The sequence below is a fragment of the Neolamprologus brichardi genome, chromosome 17 (genome assembly GCF_056152115.1).
Source record: "Neolamprologus brichardi isolate AB-2024 chromosome 17, ASM5615211v1, whole genome shotgun sequence".
Lineage (NCBI taxonomy): Eukaryota > Metazoa > Chordata > Actinopteri > Cichliformes > Cichlidae > Neolamprologus > Neolamprologus brichardi.
This window is the reverse complement of record NC_142120.1, coordinates 37,697,798-37,723,169: the sequence shown is the minus strand read 5'-3', so window position 1 is coordinate 37,723,169 and position 25,372 is coordinate 37,697,798. Positions and strand designations below refer to the sequence as shown.

The 25,372-nt window shown below is 41.5% G+C and overlaps 1 protein-coding gene across 5 annotated transcripts in view; it reads right to left on the bottom strand.

Annotated features, from left to right (window-relative positions):
• scube1 (signal peptide, CUB domain, EGF-like 1) overlaps positions 1-25,372 on the bottom strand; it is a 136,698-nt gene that overhangs the window by 91,019 nt on the left and 20,307 nt on the right. For all 5 annotated transcript variants that reach the window (XM_087830467.1, XM_087830468.1, XM_087830469.1 and 2 more), the window contains exons 3-4: positions 20,316-20,441; positions 7,358-7,492 (exon numbers count right to left, since the gene is read on the bottom strand). In XM_087830467.1, the coding sequence (XP_087686593.1) occupies positions 7,358-7,492; positions 20,316-20,441 (261 nt within the window). The remainder of the gene's footprint in view (positions 1-7,357; positions 7,493-20,315; positions 20,442-25,372) is intronic.

The following is a 25,372-nucleotide window of genomic DNA, read 5'->3' as shown; positions in this document are numbered from 1 at the left end:
GCAGCATAGAAGTGGACAAAGATAAGGACATGATAATGCCAGTTGTCTTTAAACAGCTGCAGTACATAGTATGATACTTTAGCCAATCTACCAAGAGTAGCACAGATTAATTAAGGGTATGTCTAATCTACTTAATTACAAGTGCAGTCTGTTATGCATGTAAATGTGCACAATTTCTGCTCTGTGATATTGCAACAAGTGTTTATTGAACTAAAAAAGAAATGGTCTCTTGCACAATCAGCACATAGTAGGCTTTCTAATTTTTGTAAAAAAAATACCAAATTAACCTGCACAGCCTCATTTGTGTGCGCGCTGCTGACTATGCACACAAATTTAGTCTTCTGTGGTCTTTACATAATTTTTTTTGCATGTTTTTTATTTTCTTTTTGTGATGGACTTCAAAACTGGGAAGGAAAATCAAAAAAATTGCAAAAAGACATCATATTGGACACTCTGTCTCCCATTTCCCTCTAATGCTCCACATTAAAACACGACTACTGAGCACCACAAATATGAATAGCTCAGCTCCAAACATTTGGAATGACCTAAAACAATGTGCTAACTGTTATTCATTCACTGCAAACAGCCAAGTAACAGCAAAGAAACATCAACTATTAAATGGCCGACTGGGACCCTTACTAAATATTTATATGATAATACAAAGATTCTCCTTCACAATTTTGTGTTATCAAACAAAATAAAAACTTCCCAAATGTTCACAGCATCAGTTAATCCTGACTGAATGAGTCTTAAAGTACAGTACAGTGGGCGTGGCCTTGTGTTTTCCAGGCTTCGTTGAGCGGGCTGAAGAGCTCGTAAGAACAAAAAACACAAACGTTTTAGGACTAAAAAACAAATTTAAGCTGTTCCGTTATTGCATCGCTGCTGAGAAACAGTTTATTTGAAGAGTTCCAGTCAGAGCTCATCACAGTGAAGCTAAGAGACAGAGGACACGTGGATCTCATCAGGATAGAGATTTGTGTTGGTGTGTGGGACGGTGGTAATTACAAGCCAGTGCATTTTGTGGAGAAACACAAAAATAATATAGGAATAGTGTAACAAATGGCTTTCTCCTGGGAGCAATTAAGTAAATGTTAGGATGCCTGGGTTGTTGACCCAGGGTTTTGAGTTATATATTATTTATCATTTCTAGTCTTTGGTTTCTTTGTTAGAGTTATGTCTTATGGTTTGTCTCTGTAATCCTTAGTTGCTATATCCCCGTGTCCAGTCAGTGTCTGTCTGTCCTGGTTCCTCGTCTCTGTTCCCTTTGTAGTGCCTGCGTGTGAGTCTGTGTCTTTAGTTCAGTCTGTGTTATGTTTCCTGTTTTATTTTGAAGGTCCATGTCTGATGTTAATGTATCTGGTTTTGCTTCCTTTGTCTCGTTAGGCCTGATTTGCCCCAGCTGTGTTTCCCTCCTGTTACTCATTCCCTGATTGCTCCCTCTGTGTATTTAAGCCCTGTGTTTCTCTGTGTCCGTGTCGTGATCTACCATTTATCTAGCTGTGTGTTCTGTCAGTCTGAATTTTATTTTGATAGATCCAGTTATGTTGCATTTGAGTTTAGCATTAAAGCTGTTTTGAGTTCAAGTTTTGCCTCCGAGTGTCTGCACCTTGCGTCCTATTCCTGCCTGCACACAGCCGGTCATAACAGGAAAGTATTTAAGAGTTCTGTTTAATATGTGTAACATACATTACTGTTGTTTTGACTAATGACCCCAACACTTCACAACAAAGACAGGAAAACATCAAAAACATTTGACCACAGAGTTTGCAGTTAATGGTCTTTGATATTATATTACATGTTATTTTGAGAAAAAAAAATAAGAGAATCTGCTCAATAAGAAATATTGATAATGGCATCAGAGTTGCTAAACTCTTATAAATTCCTGTTTATTATTATCAGGCTACGTCCACACGAACACGGGTATTTTTGAAAACGGAGATTTTCCGTTTCCGTTTTAAAAAATAATCCCGTCCACACGTAAAGGCAGAAATGAAGGAAAACGCTGCTAGGAACATGCCAAAGCAGCAGGTGGCGCTATATTCCTAACCGTGCAGAAATGTTGGCCAATCAGAAGTCTAGAAGCCTCGGTGGGAAAAAGTAAACAAAGCTGGGGCATAGAAGCAGAACCGAGTCGTATGTGTGGAGGGACAGTAACTGTGTGTGTATATGTAAGCATTTAAACACTGCAGAGACAATTAACAGTAACAGTATTGTAGAAATTCATTTCACCGAAACAATAACGTGGCGCACAGTGTGACGTCAAAAAATGTGCACACCTTTGACGCTGCGTTTTCTTTGTTTTCTCCGTTTTTCTCGTCCACTCGTAAATGCAAAAATGGAGTTTTAGAAAATATCCACCCTAGCAGGCGTTTTTAAAAAATCTCCGTTTTCAGTGACCGAAAACGCCGTTTACGTGTGAACGAAAGGTGCAAACGCATAGAAAAATCTGCGTTTTCAAAAATACCCGGGTACGTGTGGACGTAGCCTCAGACTGTCCTAAAAACTCACTGAAAAACCTTTGACCCAAAACACCTGAGAGTACTGACAGGGACATAGCTCTCCTGTACTGGCTTCACTTCACTGGATCCTGTTAAATTTAAAGTCCTTGTCCTCACACACAAGGTCTTGAATAATCAGGCACCATGTTTTCTTAAAGACCTCATAGTAGCGTATAAGCCGAATAGAGCACTCTGCTCTCAGTCTGATGGTTTACGAGGGCTTCCTGAGATATTTCAAAGTAAAAATGTAGAGTCTTCACCTTTCAGGACACTCTTCTGTGGAACCAGCTCCCAGTTTGAATTCAGGAGATAGACACCCTTTCCTTTTCAAATTAGATTTAAACGTTCCTTTTTGACAAAGCATAGTAGTTCATATATATAGTGACTGTTTGTTGGGTCAGGTGAACATGAAATCTCTCTTAGTTGTGCCCCAGAAAGTTGATTCTGTTCATCTGGACTTGGGGAGAAACGTTTCATCTACATGACTTCTTCAGGGATCAAGAAACAGACCTACAGGCCACTGTTCGCCAGTGCTGCTGGTTTCAGTCATTGTGCAAATGCATTGTTTATAAGGTTGATTAAACCTGCAGTCAGCTGAGACTGAAGAAGTCAGTTGGATCAATGACGAAACGTTTCTCCCACTGAAAACGCTACGTCCAGATAAAGAGAATCAACTTTTGGGGATTTCCTGGATATTTATAATCCACTTTGCATTTCATTAGTTATTACTGATTTCTGGCTCTCTTCCACAGCATGTCTGTTCTTCTGTCAGGAAGGGCAGTGGCTGTCCCTCCATGAGCCCAGTTCTGCCGGAGGTTATCGTCTTGTGTTTGCTCATATGACATCATCTGCTCATTGGGTTTATTAGGGTCTCTACCTTAAACTATAAAGCCCTCGAGGCCTTATATTGAACTGTATTAACTCACATTAAGCATCACAATCATTTCATGTTTCCCATTTGAGCATCACTATCATTGGCTATACCATCATTCCAATAGCAAAACTGCCATTTTCATTCTGTGATTTTCAGTGAAAAAGTATTTGCCCCTTTCCTTCTGTTAGGATCTGCCCAGCTGACTCTGCAATCCGTTGCGGCGTGAAAGAGAGACGATTGAGAAGTTTATTCATGAGACGTATATCCAGCCCCACCTCATCTCTAGTGGGCGTAGGGTTGTTCTTTGTGGACAAAAAAGATAGGACTCTCAGGCCATTTATGGACTTCCTTAGATCACTGTGAAAAGAAAAGAAATACCCGCTGCCAGTAAACAGTTCTGCTTTCTCTCCATCTTTACAAAGTTGACCTCAGTACCATTTAGTCAGAGTCCCAGAATTCAACACACCGCTGGACTACTTTGAGTACCTGGTGGTGCTTGTTGGTCTAACGAAACACTCCCCCACCATGTTTCATGTCCTAGTAACTGATGTCCTCGGACACTTTCTGAACATCTTTGTATTCAGCTGCTGCAGTTAACTGTGTTTCACACACCCTCAGTAACTTTTCTAAGTTGTGTTTTCAGAGGACTTAGAGGGGGTCGAGCAACATTTTGTAATATGGACTAACCATAGGAACTTAACTTATGTGCACAACACCAAAGGCAGAATTCAGGTATGTTGGTCTCTGCTCTTTGGTTGTTCAACTGCTCCGTTTCTTATCATCCAGGGTCGAGGAATATAAAGCCTGATGCCCCTTCCCATGAGTTTTCACCTGATAGAGATGATCTTAAGCCGGAGAGCGCTCTTGCATGCTCATACACAGTGGGGAGGATAATCCTGGGAGTTTAAGCTGGATCCCTGTCACAGGCCTTCTTCCATAGATTCTCCAAATCAGGACATTTCATAGTTCCTTCTCTAAATTATCAAACTCCTGCCACTGAAACGTTTCATCTCCATCTTCAACATGTTTTCAGGCTCAATGACATTCCTTTGGAGATTGTGTCAGACCGACAACCCGTTTCATATCCCAGTTATGGAAGGTTTTCCATTCACCTCTCGGAGCCAACCTGCGTTCCTGATTTCATCAAAAGACTAACGGACTAACAGAAAGATTAAACCAAGAGTGGAAGGCAGACCTCGGCTGTGTTGGCTCAAGTAGTGGACGGATGGATTGTGCGCATAAGTCACTTACCTCATCTGCAACAGGTCCATTCAAAGTGCCTCTAGGTTACAAGCCTCGCATGTTTGTGGGCACAGACAAGAGCCTTCTCCACACAAATGAACAGAAAGGACGCCTCGCTACTGCTACTCCCACGGTGAGAGAAGGGTGGTTCTCCTGAAATCTCTTTCTAGGACTCTCCGCTGTAAAACTAAAATTTCTCTAGGATACACTGAACTTTTCACATGTCGCAGTTCCAGTCCACTGTGCTCTCCACCCAACTGCGTACCTCCTGCCAGCTTGTATTCGGCTACAGCCTGCACACAGTGTTTGATGGATTGTGGATGTCTGGCACCGGGAGCATCAGTAGTTGATCGGGAGGAGTATGGTCCTGTTTAAAACTGCAATCCAATCAGTTTCACACTCTGCTTATACATGAATACCCTCCAGTGTGGCTGAAAATACTTCTGAAAAGAAGAACGGAGCAAACTTTCTCCACAGTCTGTGAAAGACTGAATGCAAGATGTTGCTAAAGATGCTGATAAGGGTGGTAAAGCAGTTATTAGGCTTACGGGGCAAATACTTTTTCACACAGGGCCAGTAAGCTTGGATGGATTTTTCCCTTAAATAAAATAATTATTTAAAAACTGAAAGTTGTGTCTCCTTTGGTTATCTTTGTCTAATATTTACAATTCCTTAATGATCTGAAACATGTGACAAATAAGCACAAAACTAAGTAACCAGGTAAAGAGCAAATACGTTTTACAGCAGTGTAGAGCAAAGGCCGTTACAAACGAAATTCATAATTTTCAGGATCTGAACTTGTCATGTACAAACCGAACATGTTTTTGTGAAAATTATCTCCTCAAAGAAAGCAGTGTGAAGAAAAGTCAATATGAAGCCGTAATGAGCTGGTACTGATGTTTCCAAACGAGAAGGAATCAGTTCATCCAAAACTCACAAGAAGGAAGCAACAGGGAGAATTTCAAGGTTTGTTTCAGGAATTGAAGCTGTATCGTGGCCACTTTCTTACTTACTTACAGGATCTTACTGGGGCTGTTGCAGCTTTTTAGCTACAGAGTTTTGCCTCTGAGGAGGCAGTGAAATCACTTCAGACACAGAGCAGCAGCTCCTTGTCTCAGGTAAAATTGTATTATTCTACAATTGGTATATTCAGTACTGGTGTGCACGTTGAGTCATGTGTGCACTCGGTCAGATCTGTTGATTAGGATCAGAGAAAATGATCAGACTACATGGTCAGTGTCGACGGCTGCTCAGGTGACGCTATTTAGTTGACTCTAAATATTTTTAATGTGCACAGATGTTACACATCTGGTGTGTAAATGCCTGAACAATAGGTTTTATGATGTGCAGATGGGTTTCTTTATTCTCAGCATCTAGATCTCCTGCAAGGTGGCACACATTGTTGTGGTTGTATTTGTATTCAGTGTATTCAGTGGTTGTATTTTCCTCATCAACAAAGGCTAGGGGTCCTGTGACTGTCTTACTGAATTCAAAATGTTCTGTCTACCTTCTTAGGTTGTAGTCAAAATCCTCGGCTGAAACACAAAACTGAGTGATGAAAACAGTCAAGGAGAAATAATTTTAATGGAATCAGTTTTCAGGCCCCTCTTCTGTGGAACCAGCTTCCAGTTTGGATTCAGGAGACTGACACTATCTCTACTTTTAAGATTAGGCTTCAAACTTTCCTTTTTGCTAAAGCATATAGTTAGGGCTGGACCAGGTGACCCTGAATCCTCCCTTAGTTATGCTGCAATAGATGTAGGCTGCCGGGGGATTCCCATGATGCATTGAGTTTTTCCTTTCCAGTCACCTTTCTCACTCACTATGTATTAACAGACCTCTCTGCATTGAATCATATCTGTTATTAACCTCTGTCTCTCTTCCACAGCATGTCTTTATCCTGTCTTCCTTCTCTCACCCCAACCAATCACAGCAGATGGCCCCGCCCCTCCCTGAGCCTGGTTCTGCTGGAGGTTTCTTCCTGTTAAAAGGGAGTTTTTCCTTCCCACTGTCGCCAAAGTGCTGCTCATAGGGGGTCATATGATTGTTGGGTTTTTCTCTGCATGTATTATTGTAGGGTCTGCCTCACAATATAAAGCGCCTTGAGGTGACTGTTGTTGTGATTTTGTGCTGTATAAATAAAACTGAATTGAATTAAATTGGAGGAACAATTAAACACAGAGCTTGTTTGCCACAGTTTGTCCAATAGCCTGCCTACATCTTCATGCCTATGTGGCAATTCTTTTTCCAGATCCATAAAGTCTTGCATTGGATTTTCACACCTCAAAATTATGTTCCCATCTGGACTGACTGGGAAAAACTTCACATCATGATTATGAGCTTTTTTCATCCTCCTTATCAAGACTTGGTGTGGTGCTCATGACATTGGAAAAAAGGTCATCATCATAATTATCTGTGATAGAAAATGTAAATTCTGGAATTTTACAATGAATTTTATTCCACATATTCACATTTATATTAGTTGTCCCACTATCACGTTTAGTGTTGTTCAGACGTTTTGCTCAAACTGCAAATCTATGACATCACTGGTCAGTTACAGTTATTGTCTTAGAACAAATAATTAGATGTTGCTAGTTGAGCCATGTGCTTCAAAGTCAAGATTCAAAACCAATGAACCATCATATGAATTCACAGCCTCACAGCAACAAAAAAGTGTTTTGTGTGCGGTCCATGGTGAGAGTTCACCGTGGACCGCACTCTTTCTCCACTGATGTCTTACCGTCAGAGCGGTGGATGCAGGTATGCTGGTTGTCACTGAGGAAGAAGCCCTCTGTGCACATGCACTCATAGCTCCCCATGGTGTTAACACACACTTGCTGGCATCCACCGTTGTTGTCCAGACACTCATCCACATCTGTTTGGATGGAGACATACAGAGAGAGAGAGACATAAAGGGAAGTGAGCAAGATAAAGTCGGTCACGGCAGCGTGCTGGAATAACAGCCCATTAGACTTCATAAATAAACTTGTGTCAGTGAGAGTTTATGTGCCGGGAAACGTCTGATGAGACGGATGACACCAGAGTCAGGAATGCGAGGGCCACACGCACACACACGTGCACACACACGCACACACACGTGCACACACACGTGCACACACACGTGCACACACAGACTGGGAGAAAGGGCAGGCACGCTGTCCTAAGGGGCCGACCCTGGCACAGCGGGCGGCCGAACCAAACTTCAGGCACTGTAAAAGGGGGTGACAGGGGTGTGTTGGTGTTGGTGTCTGCATTGTGTCGTTGCGTCTATATGTGTGTTAGTGCACACTGGTGGTGCACGAGTGTGTTTATAGGGCCCGACTGTGCTGCTGAAAGGCCAGTAAATTTTCCAATGGGGCATGTTGATGGGCCTGAAGTGAACTGGAAACATGTAACACCCTTGACTGACTTTAAGAGGGATCAAACAGGGCCACCCGTGTGTGTGTGTGTGTGTGTGTGTGTGTGTGTGTGTGTGTGTGTGTGTGTGTGTGTGTGTGTGTGTGTGTGTGTGTGTGTGTGTGTGTGTGTGTGTGTGTGAGAGAGAGAGAGAGAGAGAGAGAGAGACTTTGCATTGTGTTTAGTCTGAGGTGGTGAAGTTGACGTAACGGACAGTGCAGACAGGTTACACAAACACGGGCAGAAGGACAGACAGACGAGAGGTGATGTCATACATGTTGGGAGACTGAGAGGATCAAACTTTTCTTTCTGTTATAATGAGCGCTGTCAGTGGCAGTGCTGTTGCCCCGTGCGCGAGGCTGCACGGCGCTAACGCATTAATGAGCTAACTGCGCTGACGCTGTTAATGCAGTTATGGCATTAGCGTCATTTTAACGAGATTAACGCTGACAGCACTAATTATAGTTTGTCAAATATTTTCAGGTCTGGACTTTAGGTAAGCTAAATTAGACTGTTATTAGTGAACCTTGCTTTAAATATATATATATATATATATATATATATATATATATATATATATATATATATATATATATATATTTGCAGAATGTAGTTTAACATTGTCCTGCTTAATAAAACAAGACTTGCCTCAGATGACAGTTATTACATTTAAGTTTATAATGTTTTCTACCTAGCTTACATAAATGGCAAGCAAAGCACACCATCTAACCTCATCTCAAAGCAAATAAGCTATCCACCCACATCCTTCTGCTTGTTAAAGGGCAAGAGACAGGGTACGCCCAGGACAAGCTGCCTATCTTTCACTCACCAATTAACCGGACCCATCCATATGTTTGGACTCTGGGAGAAATCCAGAGTACCATGACATGGAAGCTCCACACACACAAAAAGCCCCAGGCAGGAGCTGAACCAAGGCTCTTCTTGCTATGATGTAACAGTACTAACCACCACAGCACCTTTAAAACAGCCATGCTTACTCCAATTCAGAAAGGAACACTTTGGAAAGTCTGTCATAACGAAAAGGAAAGCTGGTAATTATTTACACTTAGAAGAACCTTTCAGCTTTAGTAAAACGTTATTAAACACAGCACCTTAATTTCTAATGTCAGATAAGAGAGTTCAGACAATAACTATCACGACACAGGTCCATAGGACCTTCACATGTACCTTCCACTCAATGAACGCATGTCTTTGTGAGTTCCTGTATATTAGCATGAGACCCGCTGCTCTGCACAAACAATATAGTTCTGTTCAGTATCAAATGTAAAACTGAGCATAGTGTGACCAGCCTGTCTGCTAGCATCTGAAACTGTGATTGTGCTAAGAGGTTTTTCCTCTTAGGTACAGGTAGGTCTTTCCTCTTGTCTCTTGCACTGTTTACTAAGGTCGCCCCCCACATGGTGTTAAAGAGAGAGGCTCTTCAGGGAACACAGAAAAACAAGAACAAGAAATGCACCAGACATGACACTCCTCTAGTTACAGAGCACTATACTATGTTCATTTAAAGGGAGGCCATAAAAAAGAGTATATATGTGTAGTATATGGACCGCTGTGTTGGTGGGAAATCATTTATATCCGGTCGTTAAGTGATGACGTGACGAATCCTACTTCCGGGCCTAAAGTAGTCTGCGTTTAATATGGCTTTTGTGTTGTTAACATGTTTAATGTTTTGTATTTTCTTCTATTTAATCTCAAAAAGCTCCTAAAACAGTCAGTGATCACTGTTGACCTCCCTCGGCTTTTATTACCACTAATCATTTATTTAAGCTCAGTTTTTAAAACCTTAGCATGTAGCTACAGCCCAGCCCATGCAGCAGTATATGAATGACTAACCTCGTATTGTGGATGGATTATCTCAGTTGTTCTCCTGGCTGAAGTTTGGTCCTTTTACAGCATCCTGCCATGCGATTACATTTGTTCCTGACCACCGAGAACACTCACGTTAACTTTTATCGAGTGGAAAAAAAGTTAGCTTGTTTATATTATGCTAACATAGCTGTGTCGCTAGCGGTCACGTAGCACATCATTATATACCAGCTAGCCAAACTTCAGTAACCCTACAAACGTCACTGCTGTTTAGTTTTCTGTCTTCATTTATGTTGGAAGTGATAACAGAGCTGTACGTTTGAATTTGTTTCCAAAACCCCGCAGTCAGGACATGCTATATTGTATTTAGATGGAAGCTAGCGAGCTAACTTCCTGCTAACTTCTAACTCCGTTAAATGTCATAAATTCCGTTTTCATGGATGCCTGGATGTTAAACTCAATTGTTACACCTGGTAGAGCAGAACGCTGATCATTTTATTAAAGATGAAAGACTTTAGACAGTTTTTAACTCTCAGTAATGCCATAGTGATCGTTTGATATATGGACCTGCAGCGGAGTTTAGGCCCAGACACGGCTAGCGACGTCAGACTGAACGACCGGATAGTTTCCAGCTTCGAAAAAGCATTTGCAAACTGGAACTCTGTCTTTGTAGTAACTGCTTAAATGACATAAACAACACAATTAGGTCATTCTAAAGATGTATTATTGGGGTGGCTGTAGAGTAAGTCAGTGACTAATCGGAAAGGTGGTGGTTTGGTGCCTAGCTTCTCCGGTCTGCATGCCCTTCGGCAAGATCCTGACCTCGTGTTGCTCTCTGATGTATCCATTGGTGTTTAAATATCAGATAGAAAATACATAGTACTCGAGCGGTTATTTTGTGTTTAGTTTGTGTGTGCATGACATCATATGATGTCAATGATATCATATCACATCATCTAACATCATCAAATGTCCTCATGGACTCCTGCTGTAGCAAGAGACTACCACAAGGTGGTTTTGACTAGTTTGGCAGGTGCTTATCTCTCTCTGAGCGTGCTAAACCACAAGATGCAATCACAAAGCTTAAACTGTGAAATATTAAACTCCATAGACTCGACTAGACTTCAGACTTTTGTTCTACTGACCTTAACTGCACTGCATTTTTATCAAATGTAGGCTACTGTAGATGGCGCATGAATGGGAGTCTAGACAAGCGTTGTGTCCTGGCCTTATAAATGCATGAGCTTCCAGTAAATGCATAAATAAAGTGGTTTAAGAATAGCACAGAAGTCACGTTGTCCTCGCTGAACCCTCAGCTTTGTTTTTATTGCACTTCCTAACACTATTTCAAGCAAATCTCATGGTTTAATGCTTGTCATAATATGACTGGTTCATTTAGTTTTCAGGCTGGAGAGGGGGAGGGAGTGAGGACAGAGAAAGAAGAGCTGAAGCTGTGTCCAAGTCTAAGTGATCTCTGCCAACATTTCTGCATGAACAAAGGCCAGTTCCAAAATGCACTCGTCTGTTTTGTTTGATTGCGCTTGTGTAAACTCGTGTAAAAGTTTGTTTGGACACAGTGACAATGTGCTTCTCACATCAACTGAGAGGCTGAGGGAGGCAATTCAATTCAATTTTATTTATATGGTGCGAAATCACAACAGCTGCCTCAAGGTAATTAAGGCAAGGCTTAAAGCAAGGCAAGTGGGGTGTAAAACAAAATGGAAAAAGGCACGGAAAGGTGAGGGGGGGTGAAGCTTGTAATTCATAGTTGCGATACAGTCATGGGGAAAAGAAAGTACGTGCTCATTCAGACAGCATTAAAAATATAAAAACCAGCGGGTATGTAGTGGATCCTAAAATTATCTATTTGCCATCTATCAGCATCAATATATGTAACTGCTAATAATGTACGTCTTAAAATGTAAAGAAGAGATTGCGAGAAATACCGTTCAACTTGTGACATCCTAAGTTGCATTCTTTGTCCACTAGAGGGCACTCTGCAACTTCCTTCTTGGTAACACGTGTGGAACGCTACAAACGTAACAACCTGCTCATCAGTCAGGCAAAGCGTAAACAAGTAAATAAATAACTACGTTAGAGAAATATTTTCATGTTGTGCATATCTAAATCAATCAGTATTCTAATTTAGAATATTGGCTTTTAAAGTTTGAATTTATTGGCATCAGTCTTCCTATATCAGTCGGGCAAAAGCAAACCACATATTAACCAAAACACCTCAAACCAACAGTCAAGCACAATGACGATGATTTTGCCTTGATTTGAAGAACGGGACATTGGCACAATCCCGTTACTGAAACCTCTGTATACCAAAGTATTCTTAATGTGAAGCCAGCTAAAGCTGGGCCAAAAAACATGACGATAATCCCAGGCATGCCATCCACATCAAATCTACAAGAATCAAAGCTTTGCATGAAAGAATACCCACATACTCAATGAACTGAAGCAACATTGTAAAGAACAGTGGTCTGAAATTCCCCGGCAATGGTGTTAGAAGCTTCAAGTTACTGCTACTAACGGTGGTCTACAAGCTAATGACACATGCATTAAGGTGGCTAAGTCCCATTTAAGGTCACGAGAGAATAGCTCTTTGGTTTTTAATGTCGCTTTTCTAACAATCTGTTAATGCATATGATTCACATGTTTGTGTTCACTTGTCTGTTTGAAGATTGTATTACAAGGCGCACCTAAATCCTTTAATTTTCTCAAAAATTTCATGTGCTACACGGCGCTCAGAAATCTGCAAGAAAATGTTTTAGTACGACTTTGGTAGCTACGAAGCCGAACCGCTTCATGGATTGTCGGAGCATTACAGCTGCTGTAGTCAGGAGCCTCGCGGAGTAATCTGGGTCCTAAACTCCGTCTGCTTCAGGTCCCAAAGTCAAACAAACACTGAGAGTTAAAAACTGTCTACATTCTTTCATCTTTAATAAAATGATCAGCGTTGCTGCTTTACCAGGTCTTGTCCTCTAGCTCAGTTTTCAACTGGAGCCTCCTACTTCTCTTTCTCTTGTTGCTAGAGCAAAGAGTAGAGTACACACCACTGTACTCAGTGAACTGCCAACATTGAGTATCCTTTGCTCTTTTTTGCCCATTTATTAACAGAAAGTTTTGTCACCAGTTCTCAGCTGTACTATAACATGATAGAAAATTTGCATTTTAAGAGGATAAAATAATACAGTGTTCTACTAGAACACAGGAGAGATGTTTACTGTTTCTAATATGAAATTTCCTGCTTATCTTTTCATAGGCTGGTTTTTCAGCTGAGCTGAACAACCTGAATAACCAAATAGCAACTTTCAGAGGTTTGCTGGCGACCTGTCCAGGGTGTTCCTGTCAGGCTCCTGGGTCTTTGTGATCTTTGGATTATGTCAGGTTCATTTGTGATTTATTCTAAGGTTCCTAGGTTTTGATCCCCTGCTCTCATGTTTCTCTGTGCCTTCTGTTCTGTGTTTAGTCTTCTCTGCCTCTATGTTCCCCCTGTGTTGCTGCCTTCTGTGTCTCCGTCTATGTGAGTTATTGTGCTTTGCTCCCACTCCTTGTGTTCCATGTTTTCCCCTTCGTGCATTTCTTCATGTTCTCTCCCTCTCTCTCTCCAGGCTGTCTGTTACTTTCTGTGTTACGTTTAAGGTCCACATCTTGGTGTCAGCATTTCTAGTTTCGTGTCCTCCCCGTCCTGTCAAGTGTAATCGTTCTCAGCTGTGTTCCCTGTGTGCTTCCACTTCCCTCATTACCTTCTGTGTATTTATGTCAGAGTCTCGCTCTGTTCCGTGTCGCGTCGCCCCTCGTGGCTGTGTTTCCCTGTGTTTCCTCGCGGTTCAGTTAGTCATTTCCCAGCTTGGTTTAGTTCTCTGTTTTCCCTGTTCTCCTGCAACAAAGCAGTGCTTTTGAGTTTATTCCTCGTGTCTCAGTGAGTTAGCGTTTGGGTCCAATAGCTGCCTGCACGCAGCGGGAACATGACAGTTCCCAGGTCACTGGGATAGGCTTCAGGTTCATCTCACCAATGGGGTATCTTCCAAAGTCTTTTTATTCTCTTTTCTGGGCAATATGTGCACTGTTAAACTTTGATGCCCAGAAAGACTTTCACAACCCAGCCTTATAAATGACTATGTACATGTACTTTTTTACTGTGGTGCATTTCTGTGTCTTATCTGTTGGTGCAGATATTCCACCAACAGCATCTCTTCCATACATATGGACGTTGCATGCAAGTTTGTCAAATTTCAGCTTGACCCCTCCTTTGTTGGACTGCTCTGTGACACACTGTCTCTGATGACTGCCCCACTGTGCAGTCACCTCTCAGATCTCCACACGAAATAAAAAGAACTTGTCGGAACAAAAATAAACTGAAGTGAGAGCGCCAGACATTCACCGAGGGCACCGAACCATCGACACATTGAGGCCAGCTGCGTCTAAGCCAAAGCCAAATAAATAAAGTCAAAATCAAAAGAAGAAAGGAGCTGAACAGGATCACTCTTTAATCAGAGCAAAATTAAGCAATCTTAAATCAATTAGAGCTCGACTCGTTGACACGGTGCATCTGGAAGACGATGGAGAGACTTCCTGCAGACTCGCACACGTCTTTTGCCCTTTTTCTTTTTTCTTGGCTCACTTTTTCAAAGTGCCGTTTGTCATCCCAGGCTTCTTCAAAACACCACAAGTTTCTGAGGTTTCTGAATGTCATTCTTTGGGTCCATTAAAAACCGCGAGTCGTTATTGTTTTCCACGGGCAGGCCCAGAGAGTGTGAGAAAAATGAGAAATAAATTGAGAATGAACTTTGAAACAAACAAGCTGGATAAAAATGTTGTTTTCATATTATTCTGTTGCCCTGTGATGGTGACCAAACACCGCAGTCAACTTACCACTTCCCCGTGAGCTTTGATCATCGGCAACCTCTCCTGCTGCGAAACCACACAACCTGAACCCGAAGCTGATCGGACCTGAAGACATGTGTGTCGCAGGAATGGACGTTATTCGCCAAGCTATGATTAATGAGTCAGAAAGCAGAGCAGTGCCTTTTAGCGACTCGTTCACCAGTCATGGAAGACATATGACTTTAATTTACAACATCTTTGCACTTATCACAGCTGATTCAACCCACAGCACTGACATACGGTGTTATGACAACTCGTAATATGAGAGCCAAGACACTATCTGTCTATGAATCAGTGTTCATATACAAGTGTGCAACACATTTTCTATACAGTAAATGTGCTGAATGAGACACTGGAGAGTGAGACATGATAACAAATACTGTAGTTCTGGTTGATGGGCAGCACGAAGAACAAGAGCTCGGCTTAAACTGCGGTTTGATGTCAGGCCAACACGTCACTCTCCGAAAGCTCTGTTTATAGGGTTACCACGCATCACAGGGCGCTATTTATCTCTTTAGCTAGCGACGACAGTAAACACGAAGCATCAGAGAGTCTCCATGAGTCAATACACAGGAACGTAAACTGCAGTGTCATATATCTTCTCAAAGTGGGCTTAATGTAGATGGATGCTATGTAACACACATCATATCTGGACTATAAGCTAATCGTCTGGATCTTCTGTGGCCAAACAATGCTGTTCCCTTTTGGCTTTATGAGTTTTCAGCTCAAAACAACATCGTTTTATCTTTAGCATTTTTAGTAAATTATTTTCTGTTTCATGTTTAATTGCTGAAGACGTGTCTAATTCTATAAATATAGCAGTACCAGACAACAGCAGATACCATTTACTGTTAAACTGTTTTTTAATGAGCAAACCATTTATAGAAACAATTAAGACATAAAAGATCAATTTTATAGTAAGTTATACACTTAATTTACTGTAATCGCATTACAAATGACAGATCATTGGAAACTGTAGATCAGGAAATCCATTTGACATTTTTATATTCTGTGTAGCAATGGTGACATCACCACAAAGGACATAACGCTGCATTAAAAATAAACTAACTTCACTGCAACCTTCACATTTCTGAAGGTCTTGCCTCTACATACATTTAACCCCAACAGTCGAAAATGTTCCAACTCAGAGAAACATTTTCATGGGCATGACTGGTTTCTTTGGTTTCTCCATTTAAAAACAACAAACCTTTACCATCGATCACGTCCCCCACTGAGCCACTTCAGGGTGCCGCAGTAGTTTCCTAATTTATTTCCACTTTGTACGCATCTGGCAGGGAGACAAACACTGTCATTACACACCTTTGGGGTCATTTGTATATCATGGTGTTTGGGATCGCTATTGTCCTGGTCAATGATGGGACGCGCTGAATCTGTCTCAGTTGTATTCTCTTTGCTAAAGATGTGGAACAGTGTCATGTGAAAATGGTCTGCATTTTAAAAATATGACTTTTAGTTTGAACAGTGTTTGTGTAGTAATGCTATATTTGCTTCTTCAATGAACAGAAGAACATTTCCTTATCCTCCTTTTAGCTGTAACAGGTGGCAACATGAGGGAGTAGATGAGTAAACAATTAACAAACTCTCTCTCTACAGATTTATGCAGAGAATGACTTTTTATTGTCACTATACATGTGTACAATGAGACACAGAGATACAGAGATCTCTACTCAGTGCAGACATGGCTGAGGTGGACCGTTCTACAGCAAATATGAACAGTGTTCAGAAATATCAAATGTACAAATATACAAAAGAAAAAACCTGAATACATACCTTTAAATACAGGCATGTATTCAGGTATACTTATAGCTGTTTCTGTTCACATTTGTAGCTGCTGTGTAATAAGCAGAGATGGGCAGTAACGCGTTACATTTAACGCGTTACTGTAATCTGACTACTTTTTTCAAGTAACGAGTAAAGTAAGGGATTACTATAGCAAAAACGGTAATTAGATTACCGTTACTTTCCTGTAAGCACGCTGCGTTACTGCGTTACTAAAACCGTGATTTTTTTGCGAGAATGTCTCATGACAGTGACGTAAGCGAGTGCGACGTTCGTGACAACAGCTGTGTGCAGATCAACAATGGATCATATATCGAGTGCAGAGAGAGTATGAGCGTGCAGCGTTTAAAGCGTGGAAGTACTGACCTTACTTTGAGTTTGATTCCATAAAAAGTGACAAAAACATTAGTGTCCGTTGTGCGTGGGAAGAAAACTTCTTTTTACAGCGAAAAAACCCCTAAACTTCCAAACAAGCACCGAGTAGCTACGACGTAATGGGAAACTCACAGAGAAACTCACGGATTCTTCCACTGACCGCTGCACACCTGCACCAGGGTAAACCTCCGCCTACCCCACTCCTGCTTTACAGGTGAAAATAGAGCAACAGGACCGCTAGTCTTTGACTTTATTTATTTTCTGTTGTGTTTTACTTGCATCTATTTGAAAGACTGAGTGTAAACACAAAAATATTTTATTTTATGTGCTGGAATGTGCAGAAAATAGGTTTAAATGTTAAACTAATTTCTTCCAGTCAGAGAATGTTGCAGATAATTAAATGTTTGCTTGATGCATAAAGTTAAAAGATTAAAACTAATAAAACAAGTTTTAAAAAGAGACTTTTCCATTTGATTACATTTTGTATGATGATTATGCAGAAAAAGTAGAATTGGGCTGAAAGATCTATCACTTTATCACCTATTCAGGGTGTAAATCATGTTTTTAAAAAGTAACTACGTAACTACGTAATTAATTACTTTTGAAAATAAGTAATCAGTAAAGTAACAGGATTACTTTTTTGGGGAAGTAATCAGTAATTAGTTACTGATTACTTTTTTCAAGTAACTTGACCAACACTGGTAATAAGACAAAGATTTAGAAACATGCTAAAAACATGACAGAGAAAGGTGGGAGGATAAAAAGAGCATGTCACAGATCAACAGAGGAAGCACTGGGTAAAAAGATGGAGGTAAAGAAAAACTGTGAGGCAGAGATACTGGTCACCATCAGAGAACATCCTTTCAAAATAAAGGCATGGAATATTTATGAACAGGAGAATAAAAAGAGGGGGAAAATGGCTAATCAACAAGAACAGAGAACTGAATGACAAATGCCAAAATACAGAGAAAAAGGACAGGAATGCAGGAATTAGGAAAGGCAAACAAGTAGCTGGTAGCGGTCTGACTGTGATCACACGCATCTTGCATCTGATTTCACACTTTACTGCCTCGTTTGAACTCAGTAACCTGGTTTTAATTAGCAGCAGTTCATAACAGCCAATTTCAGCCACCATCTAATAAAACAAGTCTCGCACTGATTTCCTGTCACTGGGCTGCAAAGAGCGACCGATGACAGTTCCCACAGCAGTCAGTTGGTATCACTTGAATTAGTGGCACAAACACGTGCGGTGAAATGCCACGAACCACATGCCCTCTTTTTAAGGACCACGCAACGGCTAACCAAGCTAGCGGCACAGGATGACAAGCCAGCAGAAAATAAACAACACAAAACACAGCAACACATAATTATGGTGACAGCTTCCCACCAACCCACTGCTCCACATGTAAAACTGGCAAGTTCTCAGGGAAAATCTCTTTAACAAGCAGGGTTACATTTTTATAGCTGCTGCCATTATGTCTCTCTCAGCCCAGTCACATTTAACACATTTCAAAAGAGTTCAAGTCTGAAACCCGGAGAAACTCGTGAGAATCGATTGAAATGCAGTTCCTTTAATGACCACTAGATGCTGACTTACAATGAATTAAAAGGCCAGAATAGCTCGTGCAAGCACAGCGCGCCCTCTTAGTGTTAAATAACAAGACAATGAGGGGAGAAAAACAATGAAAACTTGGAAAGGTGTAAAGTTCTGTAGTGTGAAGAAACCTTTAATCGTTCCCTTTAGCGCAGGGGTGTCAAACTCAAACACACAGTGGGCCAAAATTCAAAACTGGAACAAAGTCGCGGGCTAACGTTAATATTTACTGAAAAAAAATCTGCCTCCAGATTAAAGAATGAATCTCTTCTTATAAACTCAAACAAGTTTTGCTGAAAAACTGAATATGGAACAAGCAAAGCTTAATACTAAACAATATATATATTAGCTGTATAATACCAGTAGGCCAGCTCTAATAGTAATTTTGGCCAAATTTGGCCCACGGGCCAGAGTTTGACACCTGTGCTTTATCGTGTTAGCAAGGAAGCCTGATGATGATGGAGAGGGGAAGTTGAACAAGTGCAGGCTGCACCAGCACTGTCTGGGAAATCAGTTAGTTGAATGAAAGTACTGCATTTAACTGCATAAACATTTAATATTTACAATTGATCGAGCTGGTCGTCAGAGACAGCCACACAGTGAGTATAGAGTAACTTACAGACATATGATAGATGTGGGTGATCACAAACACCACAAAACAAACCAGGAAGTCAACTGAAGCATCAACCTTTCATCATAAGGCTGTGTTGTTCTTAGTTTCTGAAAACTGATCAACTTTCCTCTCTTTAATAAAAAAGGAGAAGAACTAAACTAATCGCCTTACATTTAAAATATTTAGCAGGGAGTTATTATTAATGGAAAAAAAGTGTGTCATGTGTTTGGTAGTGCAGTCAATGTTAAGAATGTAGCTCAATAGACAGTGTAGTTAATAATGCCTTTGACCATGTTTGTGCATGAAATTAAATTCTAATGGCAAACCTTCAACTTTAGCTCTAACTCTGCTCTATGTCAGCTGTCTGACAGTCATTCCTGTGAGGTGAATCCACAATTCAGCAGCTAGTCTCCGCTGGCAGCTGCTGCCTTAGCAATCAATCTCTCACCTAGTTTCTCTAAAAGTTTAAAGAATGAGTTACAACACTTTCAAATGCCAAACACATCCCAGCAAAGACACACGAGCATCTGGAACGACTGTTCTTATGTTTCTGACGTTACTTTGTGGTCGTCAGTCAGCAGCACAGGACCGATGAGATAAAGTGTGTTTGAGCACATCCACACAGTCCTGCATGTTACACAGGGCAGGAGAAAAAAACACAGAAGTCTAGCTGACTGGATAACAGAGCACTCGGCCTAAATGGTCTGATCTGTCAGTACTAAAGCGCAGCCAGATATCTGCAGGAGAACTCTTCAACCCTCCCTGCACTACACAGAAAAGAGCATAAAACAGCACAAATCATGGAAACCCTCCAGCTGATGACAGAGCGACTATGCGAGCGAGGCATCCTGAGCCAGACCGGTTTAATAGGTACAAGGACAAAAGTACACACACACATACTTGTTTTTATATCTTAGTGGGGACATCTCATTGACATAGCCGCTTACCCAAACGCTAACCACCAGAGAGGAATGTCTGAACCTAATGTCTATGTCTAAACATGTACACACACAGATATATAGATTACCCATCATCACTAAATGTGCACGCAGTATGCAGACACAAAATACTCAAGGTGTTCTCATTTTGAATAAAGCTTAGTTATTTTGAAAAACACCACAAACGTCATTGAGGTTTGTATCCTGTTATAAGAGACGCACATGAAGGGGAATAATGCATTGAAAAATTGAGCGGACTTACCCAGACAGTTGTGTCCATCGTGGGCCAGCATGAATCCATCGTAGCACATGCACCTGTAGTTGCCTGGTATGTTGATGCATTCGTGGACACAGCCCCCATTGTAGTCGTTCTCACATTCGTCCATGTCTGATGAAGACCAGAGGCCAAAGGTTAGCAATCATGCCGGCCTAAATTATGTCAAATGAATCACAGAGCTGACTGAGCAGTTGAGTCATTAAAGCCCAGCTTCAGCGGTGTAGGCAGTCACTCTTAACTGAAGTACATTGAGAATAAACCAGCCGAAACTGCATTTTTCTATATACTGTAAAAGTAAACACTTTAAAGAACTAAATATTGCTGTTTGAGGGGAATGCAGAGGGTATTTTTATTAGCACTGTGAGTCAAGTTTCAAATTTGCTTTCCATTTGGTATCTGATCAATGACTCGATGCACTCTGTGTAAATCTAATAAGCTTTGTGAGTGGGCGCTCGCTCACTGCCACACCTCTTCACACAGTCTGGATGAAACTGGAACCCTTGAAACCTGAAGACTGAATCGAGTCTGTGCATCGGTCACAGATGCTAAATAAAGTTACAGCTAACAGTATTGTATGTAAATATGTTAAAGGTGCTATGCATAGCAATATGAAGAGATGCTTCTGAGTGTCTTTACAATTTCACCATCACTGCCCTGAGTGGATTTCCTTGGCGTGACATATCAAGTGTTCAGCTTGAGTGAAATTGTCTCGGCACAGAAACAAATGAGAGTAAAGACACCAAAACAACAGACAATGACAGCAAACGCACATTAGAGAGGAACTCTAACGTCTGTTGTTTGATACAGTGATTAAAACGACACGCACACGTCACCATATTGGGAAAAAAAACCTGTTAAAAGTCTGTTCCTGCTGGTTTCTTAGGTAGCAGGAAATCCATCAACCCTGATGAGTGCCATCCTTCGAGAGCAACCCCTGAAACATCACAGTACAGCTCAGGAAGGGAGTAGTTGGTTGGGGGATGTCAGTGAGTGTTTATTCATCTGGGGATAACCACCCACCTCCATGCTGAGCCAGCAGAGGTTTTCATCGGAGCAGCTTGCAAGTGGTTGCCATGCAGAGCCACTTAAACAAACAGTCCTCCCCCTCCGTGTGAACAGCAGGAGATCTGCCGTGCAGTAGAGGAAGACCTAAGCCCAGGTCCTCCTGCTCTGTCTGTGCGACGGCTGATACAGCACAGGTATACGTGCACTGATTCAGGCTGACGTCTGTGCACCTTCTCTTCCTTGAGCCAAGTAGGATGGCACCTGGATGGGTTAGTCAAAGTCATGTGCAGCCTTTCATTCTTCTTTCCTGGCTTCCTGTGTCCCAAACTCTCTCCCTTTTTTTATCTCGTTTTGCTCTGCTCCACACATCTGCTGTATTATCTGCCCGTCTATCTGCCTACAGTTCATCTGACAGGTTGTATACATGAAAACAATTTAAGAGTAAATTCACAGGAAAGAACCTGATCTGTGCACCTTGCCCGATGGCCTGATGACTCAATGAAAAGAGTTTTGTGCAACTCTGAGCTAGAACTCTGTGAGCTGTGAGAGACGCAGTATTTGTTATCTCCTGTTTTCCACAGATGAGGAGTAAGAGACAAACTAAACCCTTTAGTCCTTTACTTCCGTGGCTAAAACAGATCTCCAGAGACTCGGATATGGGCGCAGTCAGCAACAGCACACAGTAATAGTTGACATGCAGTGACGTGGAACCGGCAACACGACAGTAAACCAGAGAGATGCACCTAAAAACGTCCACATTTATCCTGCATGCAGGATATGCTGTGCATGTGCATTTTCACAAGTAAAAGAAAGAAACCCTCAGCCATTCACTTCCTTTCACATGAGTGATGTTGTGATGTTGGCTCAAGCGATGACTTTGAAGAGTCAGACAGACGTAAACATAAAGGATCCTCATCAGAGAGGTTTTACTTAATGGTTTGAAAACAATCATGACTGCCATGATCTCCACCATGAAGCATCACAGACATGTTTACCGGAAGACAATTATGCAGACTAACACACACAAGGGCATTTTCATTCGCTTTGTTTGATCTCTGACAAAACAAGCCCATATTGTGTGGAGGTCATGGACCGCTCCAATGTGATTGTGATTATATGAGAACATTAATATCACTGCCTAACATTCAATCCTGTTGTATGAAAAGGTAACCAGAGCGCTGTTTAAAAACTTTAAAGTGACCAAAGTACTTTAATTGAGCTACACGTGAGCACCAACAGATTGAGTTCATTTTAAAATGAAAGAAAATGTAACAAAAAAATGGGGAAAAAAATCCCTCATTTAAAGAGCACGAGCTTTGTGTATACAAGCTCCTCACAGCCATCACTGGCTCATCCTAAAAGGCATTTGCAACTAATTACGCTGAGCTTGAATGGGCGTCTGTTTGGGGAAAGGTTGTTTGGACACTTTGCTGTGCTGCCAGCTCAGATGGTGTGGTTCAACACGATGTGGCACCTCCTTTGTTGTCTGCTTTTCATCGGTCACAGACAAAGGGGAAGGTAAGGGCTACGACTAACGTTGCATATAGGCAGAAACAGCCTCGGCGCTGCGTGTGAGTGAAAAGCTGTGGGTGATTAATTGGTGTCTGTACTGTTTCAAACAGCCGGACCGAGTCTGTATCATGGATTATGTTAAGATGGCCATATTTGAATACACGTCTTTATGGGCTTTTAAAAGCGCAGTATGCAATATCTGATGGGCACAAAGTGAAGTGGGAGCAGGAGCTGCAATCGTTTCTGATTCACTCTTGTTGATAATTAAGGTTGAGTTTATGTTTCCAATCTAGTTAAATAGATGCAAATCATGCAGAACATCATGCACAATGCTAGCTTACCATTATAACTTGAGTCAACTACAGATGCTGTTGATAATGCTGTGCTGACAGGTGTGGGGGAGCCCGGGACTCGTACCTGCTGCCAAACTGAGCTTACTAAAGATGTACTAGAAACACTACAAACGCTCACAAAGCAGTGTACATACGTGGGTAAAATAAATAACAGCATCAAGCGCCATAACAGCCAATAAAAAGATACAATAAGACATAATATTATAAACAGGAAGTTTTAAAATGCATAAATAATAAATAAATAAACATTTTCAACACTAAGCTTGTTTCAACAATTAACTTTTCAGCTATTTTTTTAAAGAATCTACAGAGTCAGCAAAATGTAAAATGTTCCACAGCCTTGGTGTTGCAGACAGAAGGGATCTGTTCCCTGTGCTCTTTAGTCTCGTACGGGGAACAACTAACAAAGTCTGAGCCTGTGAATGAAGAAGCAGCAGCAGTGTAGAAGAAGAAGCTGAGATAATCTGGAGCCTAGTGCTCTAATTAACACAAGAGACAACGACATGTGAGTCGAAGTTTAGAGAAGAATCAAATATTTAATTCAATTCAATTTAGTTTTATTTATACAGCACCAAATCACAACAACAGCCTTTTCAAGGTGCTTTATATTGTAATGTAGACCCTACAATAACACACACAGAGAAAACCCCAACAATCATATGACCCCCTATGAGCAGCACTTTGGTGACAGTGGGAAGGAAAAACTCCCTTTTAACAGGAAGAAACCTCCAGCAGAACCAGGCTCAGGGAGGGGCGGGGCCATCTGCTGTGATTGGTTGGGGAGAAAGAAGGAAGACAGGATTTATATAACAAGATTTCAAATGCAGGACTTAGCAGTCTTGCAAAAAGACGCAAGAGCCCTACTGTAACTCAGGAGGAGCAATAATCTCAGTCTTGTTGGTATTTTAAAAAAAGGTAATTGTTGGTTTTCTTTAGTAACCTGAGTCAAGCAGTGGCCGTAGACATGAGACATATGCAGCTGAATATCATCGGCATTAAAATGATAAGGAATGCCATTAAAAGATTGAAGAATGCTAAAGGAAGCATGTAAGAAGAAAATAAGACATCAAAGGATGCACTGAGATCAAGCAGAATGATTATAGATTATAGAACAACTGTAGGACCAAAGCTGGTGTGAGTCCCAGACAGGACAGACGGTTAATATGTCTAAGGAGCATGATAAAGGTTTCATTTTAGATTTCAAGTCCATCACCTTGGCCCTGCGACAGACTGGCGACCTGTCCAGGGTGTACCCCGCCTCTCGCCCTATGACAGCTGGGATAGGCTCCAGCGCCCCCCGCGACCCTGGAAAGGATAAGCGGAAGCGAATGGATGGATGGAAGTCCATCACCTCATTTACAAACTGATTGACTGTTGAAAGAATCATCAGCATCTAACACAGCATGTTGAGTTGTAGAAGAAACAACACCTTTGATAGTATCATATAAATCCTTGGATTATTCTGACAATTTATGCGATTGTGGAAATAAAAGTATCTAGCCTCTTTCATGCATCATTATAATAATGGATTGGATTTATATAGCGCTTTTCAAGGCACCCAAAGCGCTTTACAATGCCATTATTCATTCACTCTCACATTCACACACTGTTGTAGCCACAGCTGCCCTGGGGCAGACTGACAGAAGCGAGGCTGCCATATCGCGCCATGGCCAACACCAGTAGGCGGTAGGGTAAAGTGTCTTGCCGAAGGACACAACGACCAGGACAGAGAGCCAGGGAATCGAACGACGATCGGCGACCTTCCGGTTACAGATACGCTTCCCAACCCCCTGAGCCACGGTCGCCCCATAGGCGTGAAGGCCGTGAGTTTGATTATTTGACCAGAGTGAGTGGGAACTGACAGCTGGATAGTTTGTAAGAAGTTAACAAGGAGCTCGACATTATCAAAAAAAGTTGTAAAATTGAAAAGAGAAGAAAACACAGTTATCGATAAAGTGGCTGCGCCAAAGACAAACTTCAGAAAAAGACTCTGAGTTACAGGAAACATTAAAGGAGACTGACTCATGGTCACTGAGAACAACTTATGTTCACACGGTCAACACCACGAGTGAAGACAGAGTCCAAAGTATGACTGGCAACATCACTACCCCAGATACATGCTGAGCAAAGTTCAGAGTCCATGATGCTCAGGAACTCCTCAGTACTCGCTGA